We start from the raw sequence: 23,586 nt of genomic DNA, 5'->3' as shown, positions 1-23,586 counted from the left end.
TCCTGTTATTTTTGCATCCGAGTTACAAATGAATAGTTCATTTTCATTTGATGCATGGTGAGGTAATCCTGTCTGACCAATCTGCTCACTGCATCCAGACAGAGCGTCTGCCAGTAGGGCTCCGTCCATTTTTAGCCAACGTGACTGAACTCTTGCTCGTTGTGTTTGGCTGGGCTGATATTCGCTACGCTCGGTTTGGATCAGTCTCTGAAGCTGGGCAGAATTGCGCTTTGCTCTTTTGTGATGACATATTTCAGTAACAGCTGTTGCTTTCTTTTTTGGATAATTGGATCATCATAGATTACACTCTAAAAATAACTGTTGTTGTAGCCAAAAGGCTTCATTTTGTTTGCTTTAATCAGTCAAGCATCACTATTGCTATTGCTTATATTTAGGGTTAGTGATCTGAACAAACCACTAAACAGATATATTACACTTACATTTTGTGTCTGGTTGACATCTCATAGAGGTACATTGATGGATTGACCTCAGCCATATATAGAGACTGGATTATTGTTTTTGGGGATGGACTAGCAGTATAGCTTTTTTGATGGCCGATGCCAATATCTTGGAGAGCTGAGCAGTCCATATAAAGCAATATATGTAATTACACTATTTAATTCAGAGGTCTTCAACCCTACTTCTGGAGGCCCAAGCTGCGTCCGAAATTGCATACTGTCTAGTATGTTCGGGTTGAAACTTACTTCACGACCGTTAAATAAGTATGTTCTGTGGACCATGAATATGGGTGGTATGAATGAATTTGTATGTAGCCTACTACATGTACATTTGCCATGTTGTTACTGTTGTGTGATCTGCCACCATCAGTTGCATCGCTTCACTGCCATTCACAGATCCTCACCCATGGCTTCATGGGATAGTGAATGTGCACTCCAGAATCTCAGCAGAAGTAGCATATGGGTGTCAGGATTATGGACCTGTCTGTGTTGTGTTTTGCTCCCCATGTGTTCCGTGACCCAGTTTCTCCCCAGTCTGATTTGATTCCAGGTGTGTCTCCTTTCGTCCCTCGTTATCCTGTCTTTTAAAGCCCCAGTGCCTTCAGTTAGCTTTTGTCGGTCCTTGAATGTCTTCCTTGCATGTGCTCTATGTTCCCATTTGGATTATTAAAGACTCTCGTTTTGTGAATTCCTCGTCTCCTCGTTCCTGGCTTCCTTGACTCCCTGATACCGACCAAAAACAGTTACGTCTGCGTCTACCGTCCAATATTGTTTCCGTGTTTTCTCAGTGTTTTTCTTTCCGTTGTGTCCCCATGGATCCCCTCCTTTGCCCGGAATACCTCCTCTTCCTGCTGGAGCAGGGGGAGAGATCGCTCGAGGGCCACACAAGACTGTTCCTGGTACTTGCCAACCTCTCCAGCTACCCAGACGACACGCTCTGTGCATTCTATGATGCCAGCTTAAACTCTACGTACAGAGCGCCATCGTCCGAGGAAGGCCCTCGAGCAAATTTCGCCACTTTTGTGGAGTGGACACTCTGGACCCAGTGCCCAGCCCACCATCTCCCTACTGCACGGAGCGCATGCCCGAGCCCACCGCAGATGGAGATCCGGAGCCAGAGCAGAGCCAGAGCCGCTGATGATGTCAGTCAAGGTGTGTGAGCCAGCAACAACGCCCGCCACGAGGGAGAATGCCGCAGACGGTGTGAGCACGGAGAGGAGCTCCGCCCCCTGCACCGCGGCTGAGGGTGAGCTGAGTATGGCGTGGACAATGCCACATCAAGGGATTGAGGGCTCCTTTTCCCGAGTTTGGCCCATGGAGGGCCACAGATCCCAAGTCCAGTTCTTCGTCTCCTGAGTCTCCGCTGGTCCTGTCCAGCTTCGCTCCTCCAGAGCGCCCTCCAGTGTGAAAGCATCCTCCAGAGCGCCCTCCAGTCCCTGCTCCCCGAAAGCGTCCTCCAGACACCCTCCAGTGCCCGCTCCCCGTAAGCGTCCTCCAGAGACCATGCCTCCAAGAGCGCCAGAGTTTAGCCCTGGAAGCCTGAAGGCTCACAAATGCCCGTCCTCCCACCCACTGGCTCCGCCGGGCTCCTTCGTCCCTCCGGCGCCAGCTCTGCCTAGGTCTGGCGTCGACCATCCTGCGCCTCGGGACTCCACTCCTCCGGCTGCACCTTGTCCCTCCGTCCCTCTGGCTCCGTCAGGCTCCTCCATCCCCTCGGCTCCTCCTCAGTCCTCTGTCGCTCTGGCTCCACTGCGGCCCTCTGAATCCCTGCCTCCGCCTCGGTCTCCGGCACCATCTTCTCCGCCTGGGCCCTCCGGATCCCCCCGTCGCCCATGCTCTTCGGCTCTCCGTCTCTGTCCCGGGCTCCTCCACCACCTGCTCCACCGCCGTTGGTCGGTCCCCTGGAGTCGGTGGCCATCCCTCCTCCACGGTTCCTCCCTCCGTTGGCTCCACCCTGGGTCGACATCATGGCTGTGGTCTGGATGCAGTTGGACTCCTCCTGCTCCGGGTCCCTCCTGTCTCTTTCCTGGCTCCTCTCCTTCATCACCTCCCTGGTCTCTGTCAGCCGGCCACTCCCGCGTGTCCGTCCACCTCCTGAGCCGCCTCCCAAGCTCCCTCCCCTCCCCATGTTGTATCTACGGTGCAAGGACACACCTTCTGGGAGGAGGCGTATTGTCAGGATTATGGACCTGTCTGTGTTTTGCTCCCCATGTGTTCCGTGACCCAGTTTCTCCTCAGTCTGATTGTTTATTTGATTCCAGGTGTGTCTCCTTTCGTCCGCTGACAGGATAGCACATTTGGTCAGAAACGTTATCAACGCTGTCAAAACAGTAGCATTTGACACTGGTACACAGATCTGTAGAACAAGTAGGTTCCAGAATTAAATGAAATACGCAAACACTAGCCATGTATAAGTCTTTGCTATGTCATTCAGTAGTTAAATTAGTTAATTTAAATTAGATGTTAAATTTATCATCTATATAGCAATGGTTATTAATAAAAACTAACAGTAATACAGTATGTATTGTTGCATGAATAATAAACAGCTGATAAAATTATCCACGCCTAACTATAGTAAAGTTTGAACAAATTTTGATACAATAAATAGGCTAGGGTATGATTTAAAAATGATCCCCCCTCCAAAAAAAAGAAAACCCTCCAAAACAGAGAAAACATCTTTCACACTTTGTGAAAATTTTCAAAGCCTGGCTACGGCCATGTGTACAAGCTGAGTGTAAAGAGTATATGCAGTTGGAAAAATTGGGCTGCATTTGTGTAGTAAGCACATACTGTGATGACAAAATTTACATCACTCGCACTGTACAAAAACCCTAGTGTGCATGTTAAATAAATTCTGTAAGTTTGTGCTTAAGCACTGGGTTCTCAGTGCTGTCAAAATAAAAATTCTGCTTCCGAGACTTGCTGGCCAAACAGAAAGACTTAACAATGGCGATAATTGAAAATATCGGTAACGATAGTTTCAATTATTGGTACTGATATTTTCAATTAACGGTACCGATATTTTCAGATATCACCATTGTTGATTGAAAATATTGGTAGTGTGTTGCTAGGGTGTCTTGGGTGGTTATTGGTGGTTGCTACTAGTGGTCAACTGATACATCATATCAGTTGACCACTAGTAGCATCCACCAATAACAATAAGACACCCTAGCAACACATTGACAAAAACACTTACAACACCTTAACAATAATAAAAACCATTTCTAAAGCCAAAAGCATATTTACCATGTCTGACATGTCCACTATCCCGCACGATTTAGCTCCAACCCCTGTCAAACTCGCCTGAACATGCTAATCAGGGTCATAAGAATTACTAGAAGCATCCAGGCAGGTGAGGTATGGGACAAGCTGGAGCTAAACTCCTGGGTCTTCAAGCACTCTGAACACCTGAGCACTGTGGCAGGAAGCCACCACATGCATATCCTTTCATCTTTTTGTGATTTTATACTTTTATTTTATTATCTGCCTTTATAGTAAAGGCAAATTAAATGTAGACAAAAAAGTAGGGACAAAAGAGGGGCAATGGGATTGAGAACAACCTGTCCTGGGGAAAGCATTGTGAGCTAAGTTGATCTTAGAGATCTTTTGTGATAATGGTTCTGCAGTCTACTTAGGCTTACAATGCGTTTGAGAAATGCAGGCCTGATCATGTGCATACACATCTCTGACATCTCTGTCTTGTGTGCTGTTGAACTGGTTGTGGAGCTTGTTTGGATCACATCAGCGAGAAGGACATGTGTTAGTATAGATCACATGATTTTTAAGAGCTTTCACTAATGTTGGTCAGTTGATCCAGTGGAACATGTCCTGTCCGTCATGTGATTATTTGGAGTGACATGTGAAGAGGTTTTCTGGAATATTGTGCTTTTAGGAATAACTTTTAATTCTTGTATATTCATGCATTATTGCAAAACAAAAGTTATTCTTACTGACCTATCAGTCTTCTGAAAAGACCGGTTTATGCTGGTTTTTATGCTGGTCTGTCTAGGGGTGGGTAGTATTGTTTAAATGAAAAAAAGGTGCAAAAAATGCAACCGTTTTCAGCCAGTTTGTAGCTACACAGTTAATGAGAATGTCATAAAATGCAGTCTACTGCAGCTTTCCAGCACAGTCTAATGACAAGTCATAACCTTACGTTTTGGTAAATTGGTTGCAAATTCGTATGTTATATTAGGTTTTATTTGTACATTTCATACAACCTGCCCACACCACACTGAGGGTTAGGGCTGCAGGTTAATGATTTTTTTATCACAAACAGTGCTGTACGTTTTCCAACAAATCACATTGTATGAATTTGTAGTAAAACCGGGTTGCACCTAAATGGTGAAATAGGCTACAAAAAATAAAAAATAAATAAAAAATAGAATGCTTGTTTTGGCAAGTATTCGTGCAAACACAGTTTGTGTATTGATTGTAAACAGTTGGGAGAAAATTGGATGTGTTTCAGTACATTGGATCCTTGCATTAGGTCTTAAAGTGACTGCAGCCTAATAAACCTGCTGCTGTCAGTGTCCTTATTGTTAATCAAATCCAATTAGCCTATCAAAATTGTATCAGTTTTACTAGTATCTTAAAATAACAACTTTATTTTCAGCAAGAAATAATTGTATCATATATATATTGGTCATATGACCGTCTGCATGCTAGTGTCAAGCATATATGTTGCCTTAGGGAACACCAGCATGATGACCAGCTGTAGTGAATATTTCATCAATAAACCTTTGCCTGTATTTACACAATCATAAAGTTAAGCTTTCAGTCAGTTGTTTCATAGTGTCCTGTATTGTTTTTGTTCACATGCAGCCAGGAGCTATGGGAGACGACGAGGTAAAATCCACTGTTTGTTACGCTATCTGTGTTAGCATGGCAGTATTCTGTGTCTGTGTATGGTGTATATGTGTGTACGATGCTCTTTGTGAACTCGTCATTGACCACTAGCAACAATTTGATGAGTTTATCTATATAATAGAGGCTTACTTGTGTTTTTGAGGCTTATACTGACTGAGAGCCACAGTTCACTGACACAACCTGTGATTCATATATGCATTGACACACATAAATGCATTACATTGGTATGATCTATCTCAGGTGGTCTGATCACAATTGGACAGCGTTAAATACAAGAGTGAACAGGGTTCAGATTGATCCAATCACTCAAACCATACTCAGAGGTAGTTAGAAACATGCTATGGCAAATGTCCTAATGCACCATAGACATGAATAACCACTTGTTAATGTATACATTCACTGCACTAAAATAAGGGCCCTTGTTTTGAGACTTTCCTCTAATAGTGGTCACCAGAGTTACATTTGAGATGCTTAATGCTGATCAGATCACCCAAGATGGATGTTAATACCGGGCAAAAACAAGTGTACTCACCTGTTGTTCACTTTTTAACAGGACGTTCCTCCCTCTTCCCCATTGATGACGGTCTTCTAGATGACGGCCATGGCAACCAGGGGGTCCCAGGGGTCCTGGGGTCTCCTCACTGTTACCCCCATCAGAACGGGGAGCGCATCGAGAGGTTCTCCCGCAAAGTGTTTGTGGGCGGTCTGCCCCCTGACATCGATGAAGGTTCGTTTGAGAGAGCGTTTGAACTGCAACGCATGTATTTATGGATGATTTTTGAATGATATGTGATATACCTATTTGTGATGTTTAAAATTGTCAAATTTGGAAAAAAAAATGTTTTAGAATGTTCATCTCAAGACCCCTCATTTCGAGGGGTGAGAACCAGAAGGGCGTAAGTGATATCTCACCAACTTTACAGGAGAGCCAAAACAAAAATTTTACCATAGTTCTGATAGTTTTTACCATAGTTTACCATCTGACTTTGTGTACTGATTTCAACTGTTTATAATACACATTTGTACACTCATGGATGACGGTACTTTTGACAGTAGAAAGAGCTCATTAAGAGCTTTCATTTGATGTATATATCTCCATTTTACCAAAAATGTCACTTATGCCCTTCTGGTTCTCACCCCTCGATTTGTTCCCAGTCTTTTGCATTCCACATAGATGTTTGTGAAAGGAATGCAGAATCTCTTATGCCAGTTCAATTAATTGAATAAAAAAAAAAAAAAATATATATATATATATATATATATATATACATATTTTTGAAAGCAGGAATGCATCTTGTTTGTGCAACATTATTATATTATATTATATTATATTATATTATATTATATTATATTATATTATATTATATTATATTATATTATATTATATTATATTATATTATATTATATTATATTATATTATATTATATTATATTATATTATATTATATTATAAAACTGATAGTTCCAATCCTTTATTGTCTGAGCTGCATTCAAAGCCCTAAAATACATCACTATTACTGCTATTACTGATAACAGCACTGAGATGCATAAAACCTAAAATCTCCACTGAGTGCAGATCTGCAGACAAAATGGCTGCTGCTGATGAGAGATGCTGATTTACTGCTGATAATTCGGAGGAGAATTTGAGGAAAATTATTTATATCAGTGAACTTCACCTTGCAGATATATTGAACAGGGTTTGCTTAGTGATCTGGGCCACACTGGATTTTCCAGCTTTTAAGTTCTTAACCTCTGATGTTTGATTTTCCCTTGCTTATTCAGATTAAAATCATTATGTATCTTTATGAAAAAAGGATCTGCAGCAGTTCCTGCTGCTCTCTCTCATCTCTGTCTGATTGTCATGATCTCATCTTTCCCACAGATGAAATCACAAGCAGTTTTCGGCGGTTTGGTCATCTGGTTGTTGATTGGCCACACAAAGCAGAGAGCAAGTCTTACTTCCCCCCTAAAGGTACTTCTAGTAAAATGACCACATTCATAGCAAACACAGCAACAGAAACCTGCATGTGCATACTGTATTATTAGACACCTATTACTGTTTTTTACATCATAGAACTATCAGAATTATCTTTCCGTTGTTTTTATTAAGTACATTTTAAGTGTACTAATTTAAATGTTTTAAATTGAATGATTGAATATGTAATAATAAATGTGCTCTAGAACAAGCGATAATCACCCAGTGCCTCTGGTTCTTGTGATCCTTAGCTTTTATTCATTCAGTCAGAAATCGTATGTTACACCTAGCTGTCATGGTTACAGTTACTGACTGCTGTGGGCTTTTGTCTAGGTTATGCCTTCCTCCTATTCCAAGAGGAGAGCTCAGTTCAAGCGTTGATCGAAGCTTGTCTGGAGGAGGACGGGAAACTCTACCTGTGTGTGTCCAGCCCCACCATCAAAGACAAGCCCGTGAGTCCACATACACACACACATATAATAAGTGTATGTTAGTCAAAACATCCAAATAAGTGTTCTTCTTTAAAGGGCACCTATATGCAAAATGATTTCTTTCCCGACCGTTTACCTTCACAGACATAGGGCTAATCGACAGCTTTTGTAACTCATTTGTTTTTAACATAAACTTGTGTGTATTTGATAGTTTAAGCGCAATAAGACATGAAAGACAGCTGCTTTCTGTGTGATCGCTTTGGATGTGTGCACTCAGGAAACCCTATATCAGAAGTTTAAACTGCTATGGCTTTAAAACACATGATTTCAGCGAGATAGACATGATAATCAAAACAAAACAGATGTTTTAAGCAGAGTGTCTGAGGTACTGTAAAGGCACAGCTATTCTCTGGAAAAGGGGGCGGGGAGCAGCAGCTCATTTCCATTTAAAGAGACATGCAAGAAAACAGCGTGTTTCTGCTTCCACTCAAAATAGGCATTAATAAATGACCTGGGGGGTATTTTGAGCTGAACCTTCACAGACACACTCTGGGGACACCTGAGACTTATATTACATATTGTAAAAAGGGGCATAATTGGTGCCCTTTAAAGCATGACAACATATTATTTAAAAAATCATGAAAATGTTTTTGTTAATATTATATTATAGATTTGACGTACACTACAAGTGCACATTCAATGAAAATACGTGCAAGTCTTTTTTGTGTTGTCATGTATAATGTGTTTGATATGTGGGATCTTTATGTGGTTTTTCAGGTCCAGATTCGTCCGTGGAACCTGAGTGACAGTGATTTTGTGATGGACGGATCTCAGCCACTGGACCCCCGCAAAACCATCTTTGTAGGAGGAGTACCACGTCCACTGAGAGCTGGTACGCACATGGCTCGATGTTGTATTTGTTATAAATTACTGCATATGATGTACACAATGTGAAGAGATGCCAATTATCACAACAAATATTCTAAAATTAATAAATGTTGCTGTTTTCATAACTGCTTCAAAACGTATTAAAAAGTTAGTTTAAAAAAAAAAAAATGTTAAAAAATGCCAATGTGTGTGTAGTAATATATTCTTATATTCAGTAGTCTTAGATTTTTTAATTAATTAATTTCATTTTAACTGATGTGACATTTTCAAATCATGTTCTCCATTTGTGTTTTGTATTAAATAGACTTTAATGGTATATTTCTCTGCAGTGGAGCTGGCCATGATCATGGACCGCTTGTATGGTGGAGTGTGTTATGCGGGTATTGACACTGATCCAGAGCTGAAGTACCCAAAGGGGGCGGGACGTGTGGCCTTCTCCAATCAGCAGAGCTACATCGCTGCCATCAGCGCCCGATTCGTCCAGCTGCAGCATGGCGACATCGACAAACGGGTAAATAGACAGCACTTATTTACATATTAACATACAGAATAGCACACTATCATACTACTCTTAAGGCTGATTTATACTTCTGCGTCGAACCTACGCCTATGCACAGCCTGATGTGATAGTCCTCTTCAAAAATGTCACAGTGCGTCAATTCTATGCGGAACGCAAACGCTGTGATTGGTCTGCTAGAACCCCTCCCTCCGTATGTATTTGAGTTTTGTGTTTTTTGCACTTCTATATATTTTAATGTTACACCTTCTTATAAAAATAAAACAAAGCGAAGAACAAGTGTCTTATAATTTATTATAAAATGCAGCTTTATACATCACTTTGTTGTCCGCGACAAACAATGTTGTTCTGCCATGGTACAAGTCCTTGTGGAGGTTGAAAGAATGCCATCTTCTCCTGTTCCACTGGATATTTGCGGCCGTCAATGCTTCTCTGACAAGCCGCTTGTTCTTCGACTTTTGCCTTGATACTGCAGGTTACACCAGCAACATACCCGTGGACACTGCAGACCAGTGGTATGCATGTGTAATTTTACATCGACGCAGAAGTATAAATGAAAATCCACGCATAGCCTATGGCGTAGATCCGATGCAGAAGTATAAATCAGCCTTCAGTATATCAGTAGTGTATACTGTAGTACGTATACTGTGCATAGTATGCTGTTTTTTACTTTTTATTTCCTGTGTACCTAGAATACCCAAGACACTTGCTAGATTTGACAAAATGTGTTACATTGTGTGTTAAGAAACATAGTCATAAATGCACACTTAATTTTTTATAACATTTTATTATCTCCAAGTAGTTTTATATAAGATTTGAATAACACTACAAATGCACATTCAGCACAATTAAGTGCACTTCTTGCATTGCATTGTTGAATATAACTAATTACATGTAATAATTATAACAAATCTCAGTTTTACATATTGTAATACTGTATTTTCTTAAATATTAAAACCATATATAATAATGTTGAGTAAAACAATGCTATAAATGTATCATTATTTTACTCATCACTTTATAGTCCAAGTCATATGTGCAAAATAACTATATCATGGTCAGCGTTGGGAAGTTACGCTATATTCAACAGTGTAATTAGATTAATATACAAATTACTTTCTCTTTAAAGTATTGCATTACTTATTATTACAAATTAAATAAAATTAAATTGCATAAATTATTCTTGAACTGACCAAATTGTTTAAACAGAGAAGGTTACATAAAAAACATACATTTTAATATTAGATGTTAAATTCACTATTGTTTTATATGGAGTTGTTGTATTAAATATTGTTTAGACTATAGACCAACTCTGTACAAAACAATAGTGGATTACTTCGGAAGTAACTGTAATTAAATTACAGAAGAATTAAGAGTAATCCCTTACTTTACTTTTTCAAGGGAAAAGTAATTAAATTACTTAGCAATGCATTATGCCCGACACTGATCATGGTACTGTTTAAGTAGCTATATCAGCCGCTGTACTTTACCAGAATTTTAATTAAACAACGGTGTTCTGTTATTCATGTGGCACAGGTGGAGGTGAAGCCGTACGTGCTGGACGACCAGCTGTGTGACGAATGTCAGGGGGCACGTTGTGGTGGAAAGTTCGCCCCGTTCTTTTGCGCCAATGTCACCTGCCTGCAGTATTACTGCGAGTTCTGCTGGGCAAACATCCACTCCCGTGCCGGCCGCGAGTTCCACAAGCCGCTGGTCAAAGAGGGAGCCGACCGTCCCCGGCAGATCCACTTCCGCTGGAACTGAAGACAGGGACTCCAGGAGCGCCGGGAACGGCAGCATGCAAGACGATGCAGAAACAACACGTCTGCTGCGGGAAAAAAAGATGCTTAGTTTGGCCCCTGAACCCAAGCTGTCAGTATAGAGTACATAACCGTATACAGTATATAGAGAATATATATGACTATAAATATATAAATATATCTTTATCTTTTGTAGCAGCCAGAAACACTACAAGCCTCAGTTTATTTCACCAAACCACTTCTTTCTCCTCCCTCCCTGTACATCTCAGGCTCGGAACAGAGTTTTTGTGGTACGTTCGTGTTTTTTAAAAAGGAGATTAAGAAAAAAAAAGAGATTGATTTTTTGTAGTTTTTTCAAATTATTTTTATATGTGAGATTTAAAAAGTAGAACGAGAATGTTTTCGCTTGGGGGGGCAGCCTGTCTATTCTGTTCATTCGTTCTGTCCGTCGTGTGTCCGTCTGCTGCTAAATCCCCCCCTTGTGGGCAAAGTGCGCAATTGTCTCTGGAAAACCCTTGATGACGTAATCTCTGATGCCTGCCCTGGATCTCGAACCAAAGGTAGCAAAACGCGCGACCTGAAAACAAGACGTTCGCCGTGGAATATACTAAAAAAAATAGTAAGAGTAATATTTCCCCCCTTGATGTTTCGCTCCAATGTGCTCTTAGCAGGAATAGGAATGATTCAATAACGAATTACTGAGACTTTCCATTTTCCACTGGCAAAAAAAAAGACAATACCTCAGAATATTAATCTGGCTTGTTATTGCTCTACTCTTGCAATTTAATCACAAGCTATAGAAGAAGCTTTGCTGCTATATAGGATATAACGAATAGATAGTGTCGGTGTTCTATGTAATGCCATTGTGACGTCACTGGCGATGTCATACACAGAAATGCAGTCCGTTCCCTCTCGCACGGCATGGCCGATCGTCGCCATGAAAACACAGAATGTGAAAACTTACGTGCATGTTTGTGGCTGTACATCATTTGCATGCAGTGTAAAGGTTACCAGCACATATTAGAAAGAAAAAAAACACAAAACATGATGCATATTAACGATAAACAGAGGAATTTATGTAGCATGAGGCGAAAAAAGGTCAGACACTTAGATATATAAGATAATCAATACTAATAACGAAAGGAAAAAAAAAATCAGTGTAAAATTCTTCGTAAAACCTTTGCATGCGTTGTTGTGATGATTCCTTTACGAACTTATTACGAAAGAAGTGACGTTAGTTTTTAGAGTAGTGAGTTCTGCCATTTTGTAACTCGATACTTAGTCAAGAGACGGTGTGCTGTCCTGTGGTTTTCGTGTCTCGTCTTCGTGCCGTGTGAGTCTAGTTATGAATTGAGGTTTCAGTTCTACGATCTAGAGGATCGTCTCTCAACTTTTAACCTTTGCCCTTCCTGAACACCCCTGAATGCCACCCCTCGTATTGCGATAGAGTGCAGAACTTTGATATGTGTAGTTCGTAGGAATTCGCGAAGGAATCGTACCCGTGGTCGTTGTCTGTGCATGGTGGGCGGAGCCTAGCGCCGCATTTCGTAGTTTAATCTCCGGACGAAATCTATCGGTAAGAACAGACCTAGAGAAAAGAGAGGAGAGAGATGTCACGAAAGGAACCCTGTCGCAAATATTTTTGTAGCATTTGCGTTTTCGATCAGATCAGTCTTATGGACAATCTCAACAGAAGCAATGGCCGCTGGTGCCGCGACCAGTTGTTCGGTACTGTACCGCTCTTTCTGTCTGTCTGTCTGAATGTCGTTCTTTTTGCACTCTATATATTCTTGAGGTTTGGTCCCCTTGTCGTACTGTCGAATTTGTGTATGTGATTTAACCTTTCAAGTGTCAACAGTGAGCTGAGATTGTGTGTTTATTTATTGCGTATATGTGTGTATTTATTTGTCGACGTGTCGCCTGTTTCCAGACTCTCCAGGACACGTGATGCACTACCTTTTCGATTTCTCTCCTCTCTTTTCTCCTCTTAGAGAACCAATCCCTCTTTTCCTGACGTTTGGAGTCGAACGCAAAACAGTCTCTTTAATTTTGTATCACATCACCTTTTTTTGTATACTATTTGGTTGTGGAAGAATTGCGACCTATTTTAAGTCTATTGGATAATTTAAATATCTTTATTTTTTTGCATAGTAACTTATTTGATTGTGTAAGACGCTGGACCCAGATTCTATTTAAGCGATGACGGCGATCTGCTGTGTACTCGGAGTAAGTAGCGAAGGCGTTCCTGGGAGCTAAACAAGATGGCTGCTGCATCGTTATCGGCATCTGCGTCTTTCTCTCTGTCGGTGACGAGCAGCGCGCTCCATTTTCCGTGTTCAACACTGTTGCTTCGTACGTGTATGTGTGGGTTTTCGTTGTCGGCGTTTTGAAAAATCATATTTATTTGACTATTTTTGTAGACAGATAACTATTTGATTTAAATTGTATTTTTCTATTTCCTCTCTCACTTGATTTGCCCACGTATTTATGGTTACGTTCACACGCAGCGTCGTGCTGGAAGACGCAAAAGGCCGTTTCTTGAATCATCCGTGCAGTTGTGTGTGTGAGTGAGTGTGTGTATACGAATCTATTTATGTATTATTGCTTAGCACACATCGATTTGATTACTATTTAAGTTGGTCGTGTATTTAATTTGAAGGAAGGAAGCATTGAGGGTTCTACTATGTTCATGGAAAACACTTGAGACTCTCCCTGGTTAGATGGAGGGGTATCAGCCCTCCCCTCACTGATACTCAGAAACTTGAATATAACACATTTTGAAAGGCTTACTAACCTCGAATCTGTGTTGTGACGTGCAATACTGTTTCTAATGTTTGTATAAAAAAGTGAGAATTGCAGTGTATACCTTTTTAATGCAGATTTATTTTTTTCATTGCATATTTTGCAAATTTCTGATTCACAGTGTCATTTTTTACTGTCAGAAAAGATGAAACCCCTTTTTTTCATTGCAACTATTTTTAAATCCAGATATCTTTGTACTGATGTAAATGATTGTAGTTATTTTGGATAGTGTTTTGCTAACAAAAGGAGAAACTTTTTCATGCATATTTCTATTTCTTTTTTGTTCGTTGTTTTTTTTTTTTTTTTTTTTTTTTCTTGTTTTTTATTTTACTCTAATAGTAGCAAAATATTTGGGATAATTTTTCATATTATATGTCATTAATATTATTTTGTATTTTTATGTGGAAAGATATGAATATATAATTTTATGATGCTAACTGCTAAAATATTATTTCAATTTGAATTATTTTTAAAGCTAAAATCTTTGTAATATTGTTAATGTTCTAGTTTCTAAATCAAGTTTGTGTATAGATTCACACAAGTGGTTTATGAAGTGTTCAGACTGTAATTATTACTGAATGGCTCTTTGATATGCAAACTGAATATCATGTTGTTCCTTATTTTGATTTGTTTTGTATTTAAATGGGGTGTTGATTACAATCTTTTTCTTTCATTTCCTGAATAAAGACCCATTCTGTTCAGACACAAGCCGCGTCTCAGCTGTATTCTTTGGTATGAAGTGTCTGTAGTTAGCTTGGTCTGGTTTTTTGCATTGGTTTTCCTGTTTTTTTGTTTTTGTTTTTGTTTTTGTTTTTTTTTACATTTAGTGAGAAACTGTAGTAGTAGTGAGTAATGGAAGGGAGAAAACACTTTTTAAATCGTTTTATAGAGATTTTCATTCGCAGCTCAATTGGTGAATCGAATCCATGAGCCTTCAGGCGCCCCCTGGAGGAATAAGCACTTTTGTGTCCTACAAGGAGGGGTTTGTTGTTGTTGTTGTTGTTATATTTTAATTTATAGATTTAATTAATATATTGATTAAAATTATCCAGAAAGAAATTCAATAATAAATAAGATGGTTTCAAAGCGTCTGTTATCGATTTTCTACACGGAAGGTAACAATAGTTGTATCATTTATAATTCACTCTAGAACATTATTGCAAACCCATAGGAAAGGTATTATAAATTAATATTCGTCTCCTGGTAAGACACACCAATTAAGAAGAAAATTACCTGCAAGTTTCCACATATATAGGCCAACTGTAATCTTAATCTGAATGAATCGAGCCGTCTGTCAGTGTACCTGGCCCCGCCTATAAGTAAGGTTGCTCAACCTGAAGGAGAACAGAAACCGAAACTGTGGTTAATGGTGTTTATAAGCGACGCACAGTCTCGAACAAGGTAAATACCCGTATGCGCATAGGTTGTTTTTTAATATTTAGCGTTTTAAAATAGCTTTGGAAATGTGTTAATCAGACAGTTGTGGGAACTCTGTGTAGGCTATGTGTGTTTGTTTTAAAGATAAAGTCATTCAAATGTAACATGTTTCAGATGTTGTTCAGAATGACCAGCTCAGGTGAATAAAGACCAAGACCTGTGAGAAGACAATATGACCGGGAAGATGCATGTTAAACTCAGGTCTGTTTCCTTCTTCAAAGCTGCCTTGTGAAAGGCTCTGCATACAGTGGCACCCAGTGATCAAATTAAACAGAGGAGAAAACAACAACAACAACAGTCATTTCTTTATCACTTGATATGCTACATATAAACCAACTTTTTATCTGTTTTATTTCATTTTTTTTTTCTCAAACTCTCATCCGAAAATAAGTGGTATGACGGAGCCCCTCAATTTAAGCACTGGTGGCACCCATGTTATATACACACTGGCTTAGGCAAATAAAATGGGGAGTATGGAAATGATGTTCAACTAAAAATACAGGTGTGTTGTGTAAATGTAGACTTTAGGATCATTTAAGGCGTCTGGAAAAACATTGCCATGAGTGAGTCAAGTGAAACCGAAGATAATGTCACATCCAGCCATAAGGACAAAAGCAGAGGCAGCTGTTCTTCTACTGAACCACAAACATTCAATCAAGCCGAAAGGTATGTTTGTTTATTTATTGCTTATTAATGATTAAAATGTTTCTGCATTTATTTGTTATTTTGATCGCTTTACACTCTAATAGTTTGAATAGAATAATGTTTCAAAAGAGTTTTTTGTTCAGTTCCAGATATTGACTTGATTCCCTGAATGTTTTTGTAGTGTTGAGGATCATCAGCGGAAGAGAGCTGGCTCTCCAGTGTTTAGCCATGTTTCTATGAAGAGTGATGCATCAATGAATCCTCCAGTTAAATTCCAGAGTGAAGATCAAAGGTAATACACATTTATTCAGTGAAGCTATAGTGGCACCACTGACGACTTTCTCATCATGAACCAACATTCATTCATTTCATCCATTTTAGTTAGGAGCCTTGAATGTGGGATTATTACTATGATTTCTATGAGTAATATTTACCAAGTGATCTTTAGTCATTCAAGCTGTACATTTTATCAGCATTAAACCCATGACATTCCATACCAGTTGAGCAGCACACAATTGTTTTTCCTTACACCATTGATGACATTCTTTTCTTTATTTATGAGTTAGGCAGTTCAGCTATTAAATTACTGTATGTTCTGTTCTGTCAAAGTCTGCCGGGAGATTGGCTCGGTTCTTCTGCTCACACCCATGTGTCTGTTCAGAGCAACTGGTCAATGGAGCCACCAACTAATCTCCATATGGTTGATTTCCCCATCCAACAACAGTATGTGAGGACTTGTTTTTATTCATGTTGCCTGATTCTTAAAAACACTCATACATTCTCAATCACATTTTTTTATTAATATTCAATTTGAATACTTTGTTCTGAATGCAGAGAGCAACCTACAGAATTGCACCACCAATCGACCCCAAAGACACAAATGGCTCTTGCTGCTATTTTGCGGGTTAGATATATATTTTTTGTTTTACATCATTTACATTTGAAAGAAGAGTAAAATATTCAATAAAATGTATCTTTTTCATCTTAGCAACTTCAACGCAATGTGATCACTTTTGTAAAAAAGGAACTGAGAAAAATCAACAGCGTTTTGAACCCTGATCTCACAGAGTGTACAGAGAGTCCACCAGATGAAGAAGACGAATTTGTTCTTGAAGCCAAAGAAGCAACAGTCAAAATCACATTACATATTTTGAAGTGTATGAAGGAGCAAAGCCTCTTTGACAAACTACTTCAATGTTAGTATGTGTATATGGGTACAACATACCCTAGTAAAAAATAAATATACTAAAATGTATTTGAAATACATTTATTTCATTCTAAGAATACTATTAATACATTTACATAGTTGTGTACTTAATAAAAATGCCCTGCAATTCGACTTTTGGTATACTAACTGCTATACTTAAAGTCTGCTAAATTTGAACAACCAATTTTGTACTTAAAGCACTTTAATTGTGCCAAAGTAGTGCTGAAGTCCAACTAAAGATATACTGAAGTATTTCTGATTGTGCTAAAGTGGAGCTATTGCAAGTATACTTCAGGTACACTTTACATATCTTGTATTTAAAGACTGATATTATTCAAAGAGCATACAATCCTTATTAATAGTGACATTAAAACCAGCCCGATCTCACGGCAATTCGTACATATTTTAAGTGGCTAATTCGTACGATCTCACTCGTACAAATTCATATGATTTTTGCCAAATCATACATTTTTACGAGTTGCACAATTCGTATGAATTTTTTCGAATGACCTACACCTAACCCCGCCCCTAGACCTACCCGTCACTGGGGTTTAGACAAATCATACAAAATCGTACGAGTGAGGTCATATAAATTCATACGAATTAGCCAGCTTGTAAAATACATATGAATTGGTCATGAGATAGTGTTGATTAAAACACATTTTAGGCTTAATAATAAAGAATGTGCATTGTGCACCAGTAGTACTCCAAATAAAGTTTAACTTTTGTATGAGTAAGTTTCAAGTGATATGGCACTAAATATGTTAATAGATTTGAACTATATGTAGTATGAAATAAATGTATTTATATACATTACTTTTTTACTAAGGTAGTTTACATTAAGTTCAGACAAAGAGGAGTAACAAATTGTTTATTTCTTGTTTATTTAGTTCATAAAATTGATGCTTGTCAGCAAAAGCTTAAATCCAATTTGAAGAACAGGAGCCAGCGTATATTTGAAGGTATTGATAAGCAAGGAAATCCATCCCTTCTCAATAAGATCTACACAGAGCTCTACATCACAGAAGGAGGGATCGGAGAAGTCAATAATGAGCATGAGGTGAGACAGATTGAGACAGCATCTTGGATGCCGGAGACACAGGAAACACCAATCAAATGCAATGACATCTTTAAAGCCTTACCTGGACAAAACAAACCCATCAGAACCGTGCTGACCAAAGGAGTCGCTGGCATTGGAAAAACGGTCTCTGTGCAGAAGTTCGTTCTGGACTGGGCTGAAGGAAAAGCCAACCATGATGTTCATTTCGTGTTTCCATTGCTTTTTCGAGAGCTGAATTTGATTGGCAAAGGGCAATACACACTGGAGCAACTTGTTTATTTATTCTTCAGAGAAATTGAGGGATTCAAACTTTCAAACTTTGAGAACTACAACGTCATATTCATCTTTGATGGTTTGGATGAGTGTCGAATGCCTCTTGATTTTAGCAACAATAAAAGGTGCTCTGATATACCAGAGCCGGCCTCTGTGGATGTGCTGCTGACTAATCTCATCAAGGGGAATTTGCTTCCTTCAGCTCTCCTCTGGATCACCTCTCGGCCAGCAGCAGCCAGTCAGATCCCATCTGAGTGTGTTGACCAGGTCACAGAAGTACGAGGGTTCAATGACCCTCAGAAGGATGAGTATTTCAGGAAGAGAATCATTGATCAGAGTCTGGCCAGTAGAATCATCTCACACATGAAAGCATCAAGGAGCCTCTACATCATGTGTCACATCCCAGTCTTCTGCTGGATTTCAGCCACTGTTCTAGAGAGGATGATGAGTGACAAAGAGAGTTATCAGATCCCCAAGTCTCTGACTGAAATGTACACACACTTCCTGATCTTCCAGACATTACAGATGAACGATAAGTACAAGGAACTACATCACTCGGATCCACACAACATCCTGTCGCTTGGAAAACTGGCTTTCCAGCAACTGAGGAAAGGTTTTGTGATCTTCTATGAAGAAGACCTGATGGAGTGTGGCATTGATGTCAAGGATGCATCACTATATTCAGGACTTTGCACCCAGATCTTCAGAGAGGAGTTTGGCCTGTACCAAAGGAAGGTCTTTTGTTTTGTGCATCTGAGTTTCCAAGAGTATCTTGCAGCTTTGTTTGTTCACGTTCACTGGTTTACAAATCAAAAGCCCAATAGTGATGAATTCAAGATACCAGTCCAAAACACAGAGTTCGGAGAGCTCTGTATGGATTCATCTCAGTTTGACCTACACAAGAGTGCTGTAAATCAGGCTTTAAAGTCAAGGAATGGGCACTTTGACCTTTTCCTCCGCTTCCTCCTTGGCCTTTCACAGGAGCGCAGTGAGACCTTGTTTCACCACCTTTCAATACAAATAGGACACATCACAACCGGCAATGAGAACACAGTCACATACATAAAAGAAAGGCTTGGGGTAGGTCTTAGCCCTGAGAGGTCCATCAATCTATTCCACTGCCTCAATGAACTCAACGACCACTCTCTTGTCAAGGAAATCCAAATGTACCTTCACTCCGGAAAACTTTCAATGGAGGTACTTTCAAATGCGCAGTGGTCGGCTCTGGTTTTCGTGCTGCTCACCAGTGATGAAGGACTGGAGGTTTTTGACTTGAGGAAATTCTTCAAATCAGATGAGTGTCTTTTCAAGCTTCATCCCGTTATCAAAGCCAGTCGGACTGCCATGTAGGTGCCATCAAACGTCTCATTTCAAAATAAAGGTACAGTTCTGAAGATAAGATAAGAGGTTTGTTTTATCATTTTTAGATTGTCCTCATGTAAACTGACAAAGAAAAGCTGTTCATCGTTGGCTTCTGTTCTCGAGTCCAATCCCAATGTCCTGAGAGAACTGGACCTGAGTTTCAATGAGCTTGGAGACAGTGGGGTGAAAAGTCTCTGCTCTGGGCTGAGGAGTCCGCATTGCAAACTACAGTCGCTAAAGTACATTTCGTCCTCTATCTTATTAAAATCTAACACATTTCACAGATGTCATAATACAGGTGGTAAATGACAATCCCTCTCCATTGTATTCTTCTAGGCTGGAGTTTTGTGGACTCAGAAGAGACAGCTGTTCAGCTCTTGTTGCTGCTCTTAAGTCAAACCATCACATCTTAAGGAGCTGGACCTGAGCTACAATAACATTGGAAATGACGTAGCAACCTGGCTTTTGGGTTTAGTGCCTGACTGTGGGCTGGAGGCCCTTAGGTCTTTAATTATTTCAGTAACTTAGAGAATATTGATATGGTAGTTATTAGCTTAGTTCAGGGATCAAAATCCTTTGGCCAAATTCCCTCTCTCTCAGTAATCCTTCCTTGAAGTCACAAAACTCGTCTTTGGGTGGGTTATGACAAATTGATGCATGACCAATTGGTCATGCACTAAATGATGCAGAAGATCCGTTAATTTGCTCAAACCTGTGGTAACTTGGCACAACACTGCACGGAACTATTTGACTTCCCAAACTGCTAAAACAGAGCTAGTAGAGTTGATGGCTATATTGCTGGAATTGCTCAACTGAATTCAACAGATATTCATTTTCACTTGCAGGCTTTCAAGCTGTGGGATCACAAAGGAGGCCTGTGCTTTCCTCACATCTGCTCTGAGTTCAAAACCCTGCCAACTTAAGAAACTGGACCTAAGCGATAATAGACTCTGGGACTTAGGAGTTGGGATGTTTTCTGATTTACTTGCAAACCCAAACTGTAAACTTGAAGAGTTGAGGTAGGTGTGCAATGATCTTATCTGTGGAAATTGCCTGTTTATCTGCTTGTACTGTTTAGGGGCCAAGAAGGTGTGCAGGTAACTACTGTACTTGTAAAAGGTAATGTGTATTACTTTTCTGGCTAGGAATCCAGTCAAATGAAAAATGTTAAAGTTGGTCCTCTCATACGGGAGAGTCTCTATCCCTGTAAGGCAGTGGTTCCCAAACCTGGTCCTGGAGTACCCCCTAATGGTACACATTTTGGATGTCTCTGTCATCTGACACAACCATTTCAGAACTCTACTAGGGATGTCACAATACCAAAAATCAAGTAGTTGGTACCAGTACCACTAAAAGTACATGATATTCGATACCAAGTCAATACCACTGAATAAAATAGCTATAATACTTAACCCTTTAACGCGTACGATCACACCGGTGTGATCAGTCTTGGCTGGTCTCAGGAGCGTACGATCACACCAGTGTGATTAGAACGATCAGTGCATCACGTCATCAACTGCTGAATTCAAATCAATTCAAATGTATGTGTTATAAATCCCACAGCTGGGATTCAGCGCGAACAAACATGGCGGCGCCCATCACCCGGTATAGATAAACTAACACGGTCAATATAAAAGTGTTTAAACAACCAAATACATTTAATTGCACATATTTCAGAATCGGAATATCAGATATTTCATAATATAGTGAGTATGTTTGTGAATATTAATATTAGAAAAAGGAAAAACGAAATAAAAGCAATCCATGTGTCATGCAGCGCTATCAGGGCTGCAGTGTGTCACATGACAAGCATGACGCGTCGCCATGGAAACAATAAGGCTATAAATTCTAAAATAACGGTCGCCTAAAAAAACTCACGCCGGGGGCTCAGCTAGAATATTTTAAACTCACGTGCGAAAGGGTTAAACATTAACTCCTGTATTTAACATTAGTGGCACTTGGCCTTGAAATAATACACAAGCACACACACACACACGCACTTATACTCTGAATGCAAGCATTAGTTTAAATTCACTGACATACTGGAAGGCCAAAAATATATTTTTTAAAACATTCATAAACAACAATTACTTAAAACAATAATATTAGCCAATAATGTTAATAAGGATAATCCACGGACAGATACACAATGAATGAACAAGCGGTAAGCTGTCAGACAGTTATGTGTGTGCGTGATCATGCACAGCGCCTGGGCTTTCAGAGCTGCGTGCTCTCATTTAAATCTCACACAATCAAAAGTTTTTGACATGCCAAACCATATCAACAAATTCACAAATAAATAGGAGTGAGGCTGCGTCTTTAGAACACTTTGGTGTATTGAAATTAATTACCAAGAATTAATTTTTAAAAATGTTTTCCAGATTAGAAAGATGTAATTTTACATCTAAAAGTTGTGGGCTGGGTCTGGAGAACACTCGCCTCAAAGCTCTAGATCTTGGATTCTGGGATGAAGCAGCTCATGAACTCACTGAAGGATCCATCCTGTAAACTTGAGAAATTAAGGTTGTGCTTAATTTATTACATTTTCACAGCACTTGATTGGAGTGTTTGAGAGCTGACTTTGTGTAAAACTGAAAATATATTTTGCTTTCAGAATTCTTATATTTGATCAACTTTTATCCAACATAAAATTAACCTAACATGAGAAGTAACAGAAATAAATTTAATTTTAAATGGGCACTTAATTTTAAAACATAATTACAAAAAATATATATATAACTACATTTTGTGTGCAGTCCTGTTAATTTTTAGTTTGACCTCCTTAGATTGTTAAATAAAATTTACTCTAAGTTAAGCAAGTTGACTTACTGTAAGTTGACTTAACTTGATAAAAAAAAGTTTGGCTTTTTAAGTTAGAAAATATCTTGTCATATGTACTCATAATAATGATTGATTAATGAACTCCCACTTGTAAGGTTTGAAATATGATGTTTGATTATCATTGATTATCATAGAATCATAACTAAAACTGTTTGCCATATTCTCCAGGCTGTCGTGTTGCAGACTGACAGACAAGGGTTTCTCATTTCTGGCTTCAGCTCTGAGATCAAACCCCTCTGGCCTGAAAGAGCTTGATTTGAGCAAAATTTTCCCAGGATGCACTGGAATAATGCAGCTTTTTACAGTCCTTGGAGAAAACAATGCTCTCGAAAAACTGTGGTCAGTATTACCCAAAGGTATAATTTGAGAATGTTGAGGAAATGCACCAAGGAAATAAAGTAATATTATTACACTTTTATGAATTATAATTGTTCTAAATTCTTTATCCCTGCAGTCTGGACTCTTGTGACCTCACTCCAGATATGTGCGGTTTAGCAGCTACAGGTCTAAGCCAAAACTTAAACCTGAAGGAGCTGAACCTAAGCAACAACAACCTAAAAGATAAAGGTGTTTGGTTGCTCTGTCTTGGACTACAGGAAGGCAGCTGTGCAATGAAGACTTTAAAGTAAGATCAAATAATCATAACAAACAGAGAATGCAGATTTAGGAATGCGAAAAAATTAATGCAGTTGTTGTAACTTTTTCATCTGTTTTCATTTTAGATTATCCAACTGTGGTCTCACTGACAGCAGCTGTCAATACCTGGCTTCAGTTATTAATCAGTCTGTATCTATTGAGCTGGACCTGAGCAGAAACACCATCAGCCAACAGGCGGAGCTGTTTCTGAGTTCAATATCAAACATCAATCTTTTATTCTAGACCATGTGCAAGTGTAGTTTCACATTTTTGCAGGTAAATAGGAAAGTTTAGGATCTTCAACAATTCATGCAGACTGTGGAAATTAATGTGTGGTTGGTGGGGGAAAACTGTGTTCATGAAATGGAATAGAATGTAAAAACAAATTGTGTATTGTGTTGTGTGGTGATTGCTATAGCTAATGTG

The 23,586-nt window shown here is 39.3% G+C and overlaps 1 protein-coding gene and 1 pseudogene across 2 annotated transcripts in view; both read left to right on the top strand.

Annotated features, from left to right (window-relative positions):
* The window catches only part of cpeb2 (cytoplasmic polyadenylation element binding protein 2), a 33,118-nt gene extending 18,711 nt beyond the window's left edge, over positions 1-14,407 (top strand). The window contains exons 5-11 of one of the 2 annotated variants that reach the window (XM_058763547.1): positions 5,283-5,306; positions 5,881-6,054; positions 7,209-7,298; positions 7,635-7,753; positions 8,510-8,624; positions 8,950-9,131; positions 10,674-14,407. In XM_058763547.1, coding sequence (XP_058619530.1) covers positions 5,283-5,306; positions 5,881-6,054; positions 7,209-7,298; positions 7,635-7,753; positions 8,510-8,624; positions 8,950-9,131; positions 10,674-10,901 — 932 coding nt within the window. In that variant the 3' untranslated portion in view covers positions 10,902-14,407. The remainder of the gene's footprint in view (positions 1-5,282; positions 5,307-5,880; positions 6,055-7,208; positions 7,299-7,634; positions 7,754-8,509; positions 8,625-8,949; positions 9,132-10,673) is intronic. The other variant, XM_058763548.1, reaches the window with a different exon arrangement.
* A 623-nt stretch (positions 14,408-15,030) lies between these two features.
* LOC131532696 (NACHT, LRR and PYD domains-containing protein 12-like) lies at positions 15,031-23,406 on the top strand (annotated as a pseudogene).
* Positions 23,407-23,586: the final 180 nt, after the last annotated feature.

This window comes from Onychostoma macrolepis, chromosome 23 (genome assembly GCF_012432095.1).
Source record: "Onychostoma macrolepis isolate SWU-2019 chromosome 23, ASM1243209v1, whole genome shotgun sequence".
Lineage (NCBI taxonomy): Eukaryota > Metazoa > Chordata > Actinopteri > Cypriniformes > Cyprinidae > Onychostoma > Onychostoma macrolepis.
This window is presented reverse-complemented; position numbering and strand designations above follow the sequence as displayed.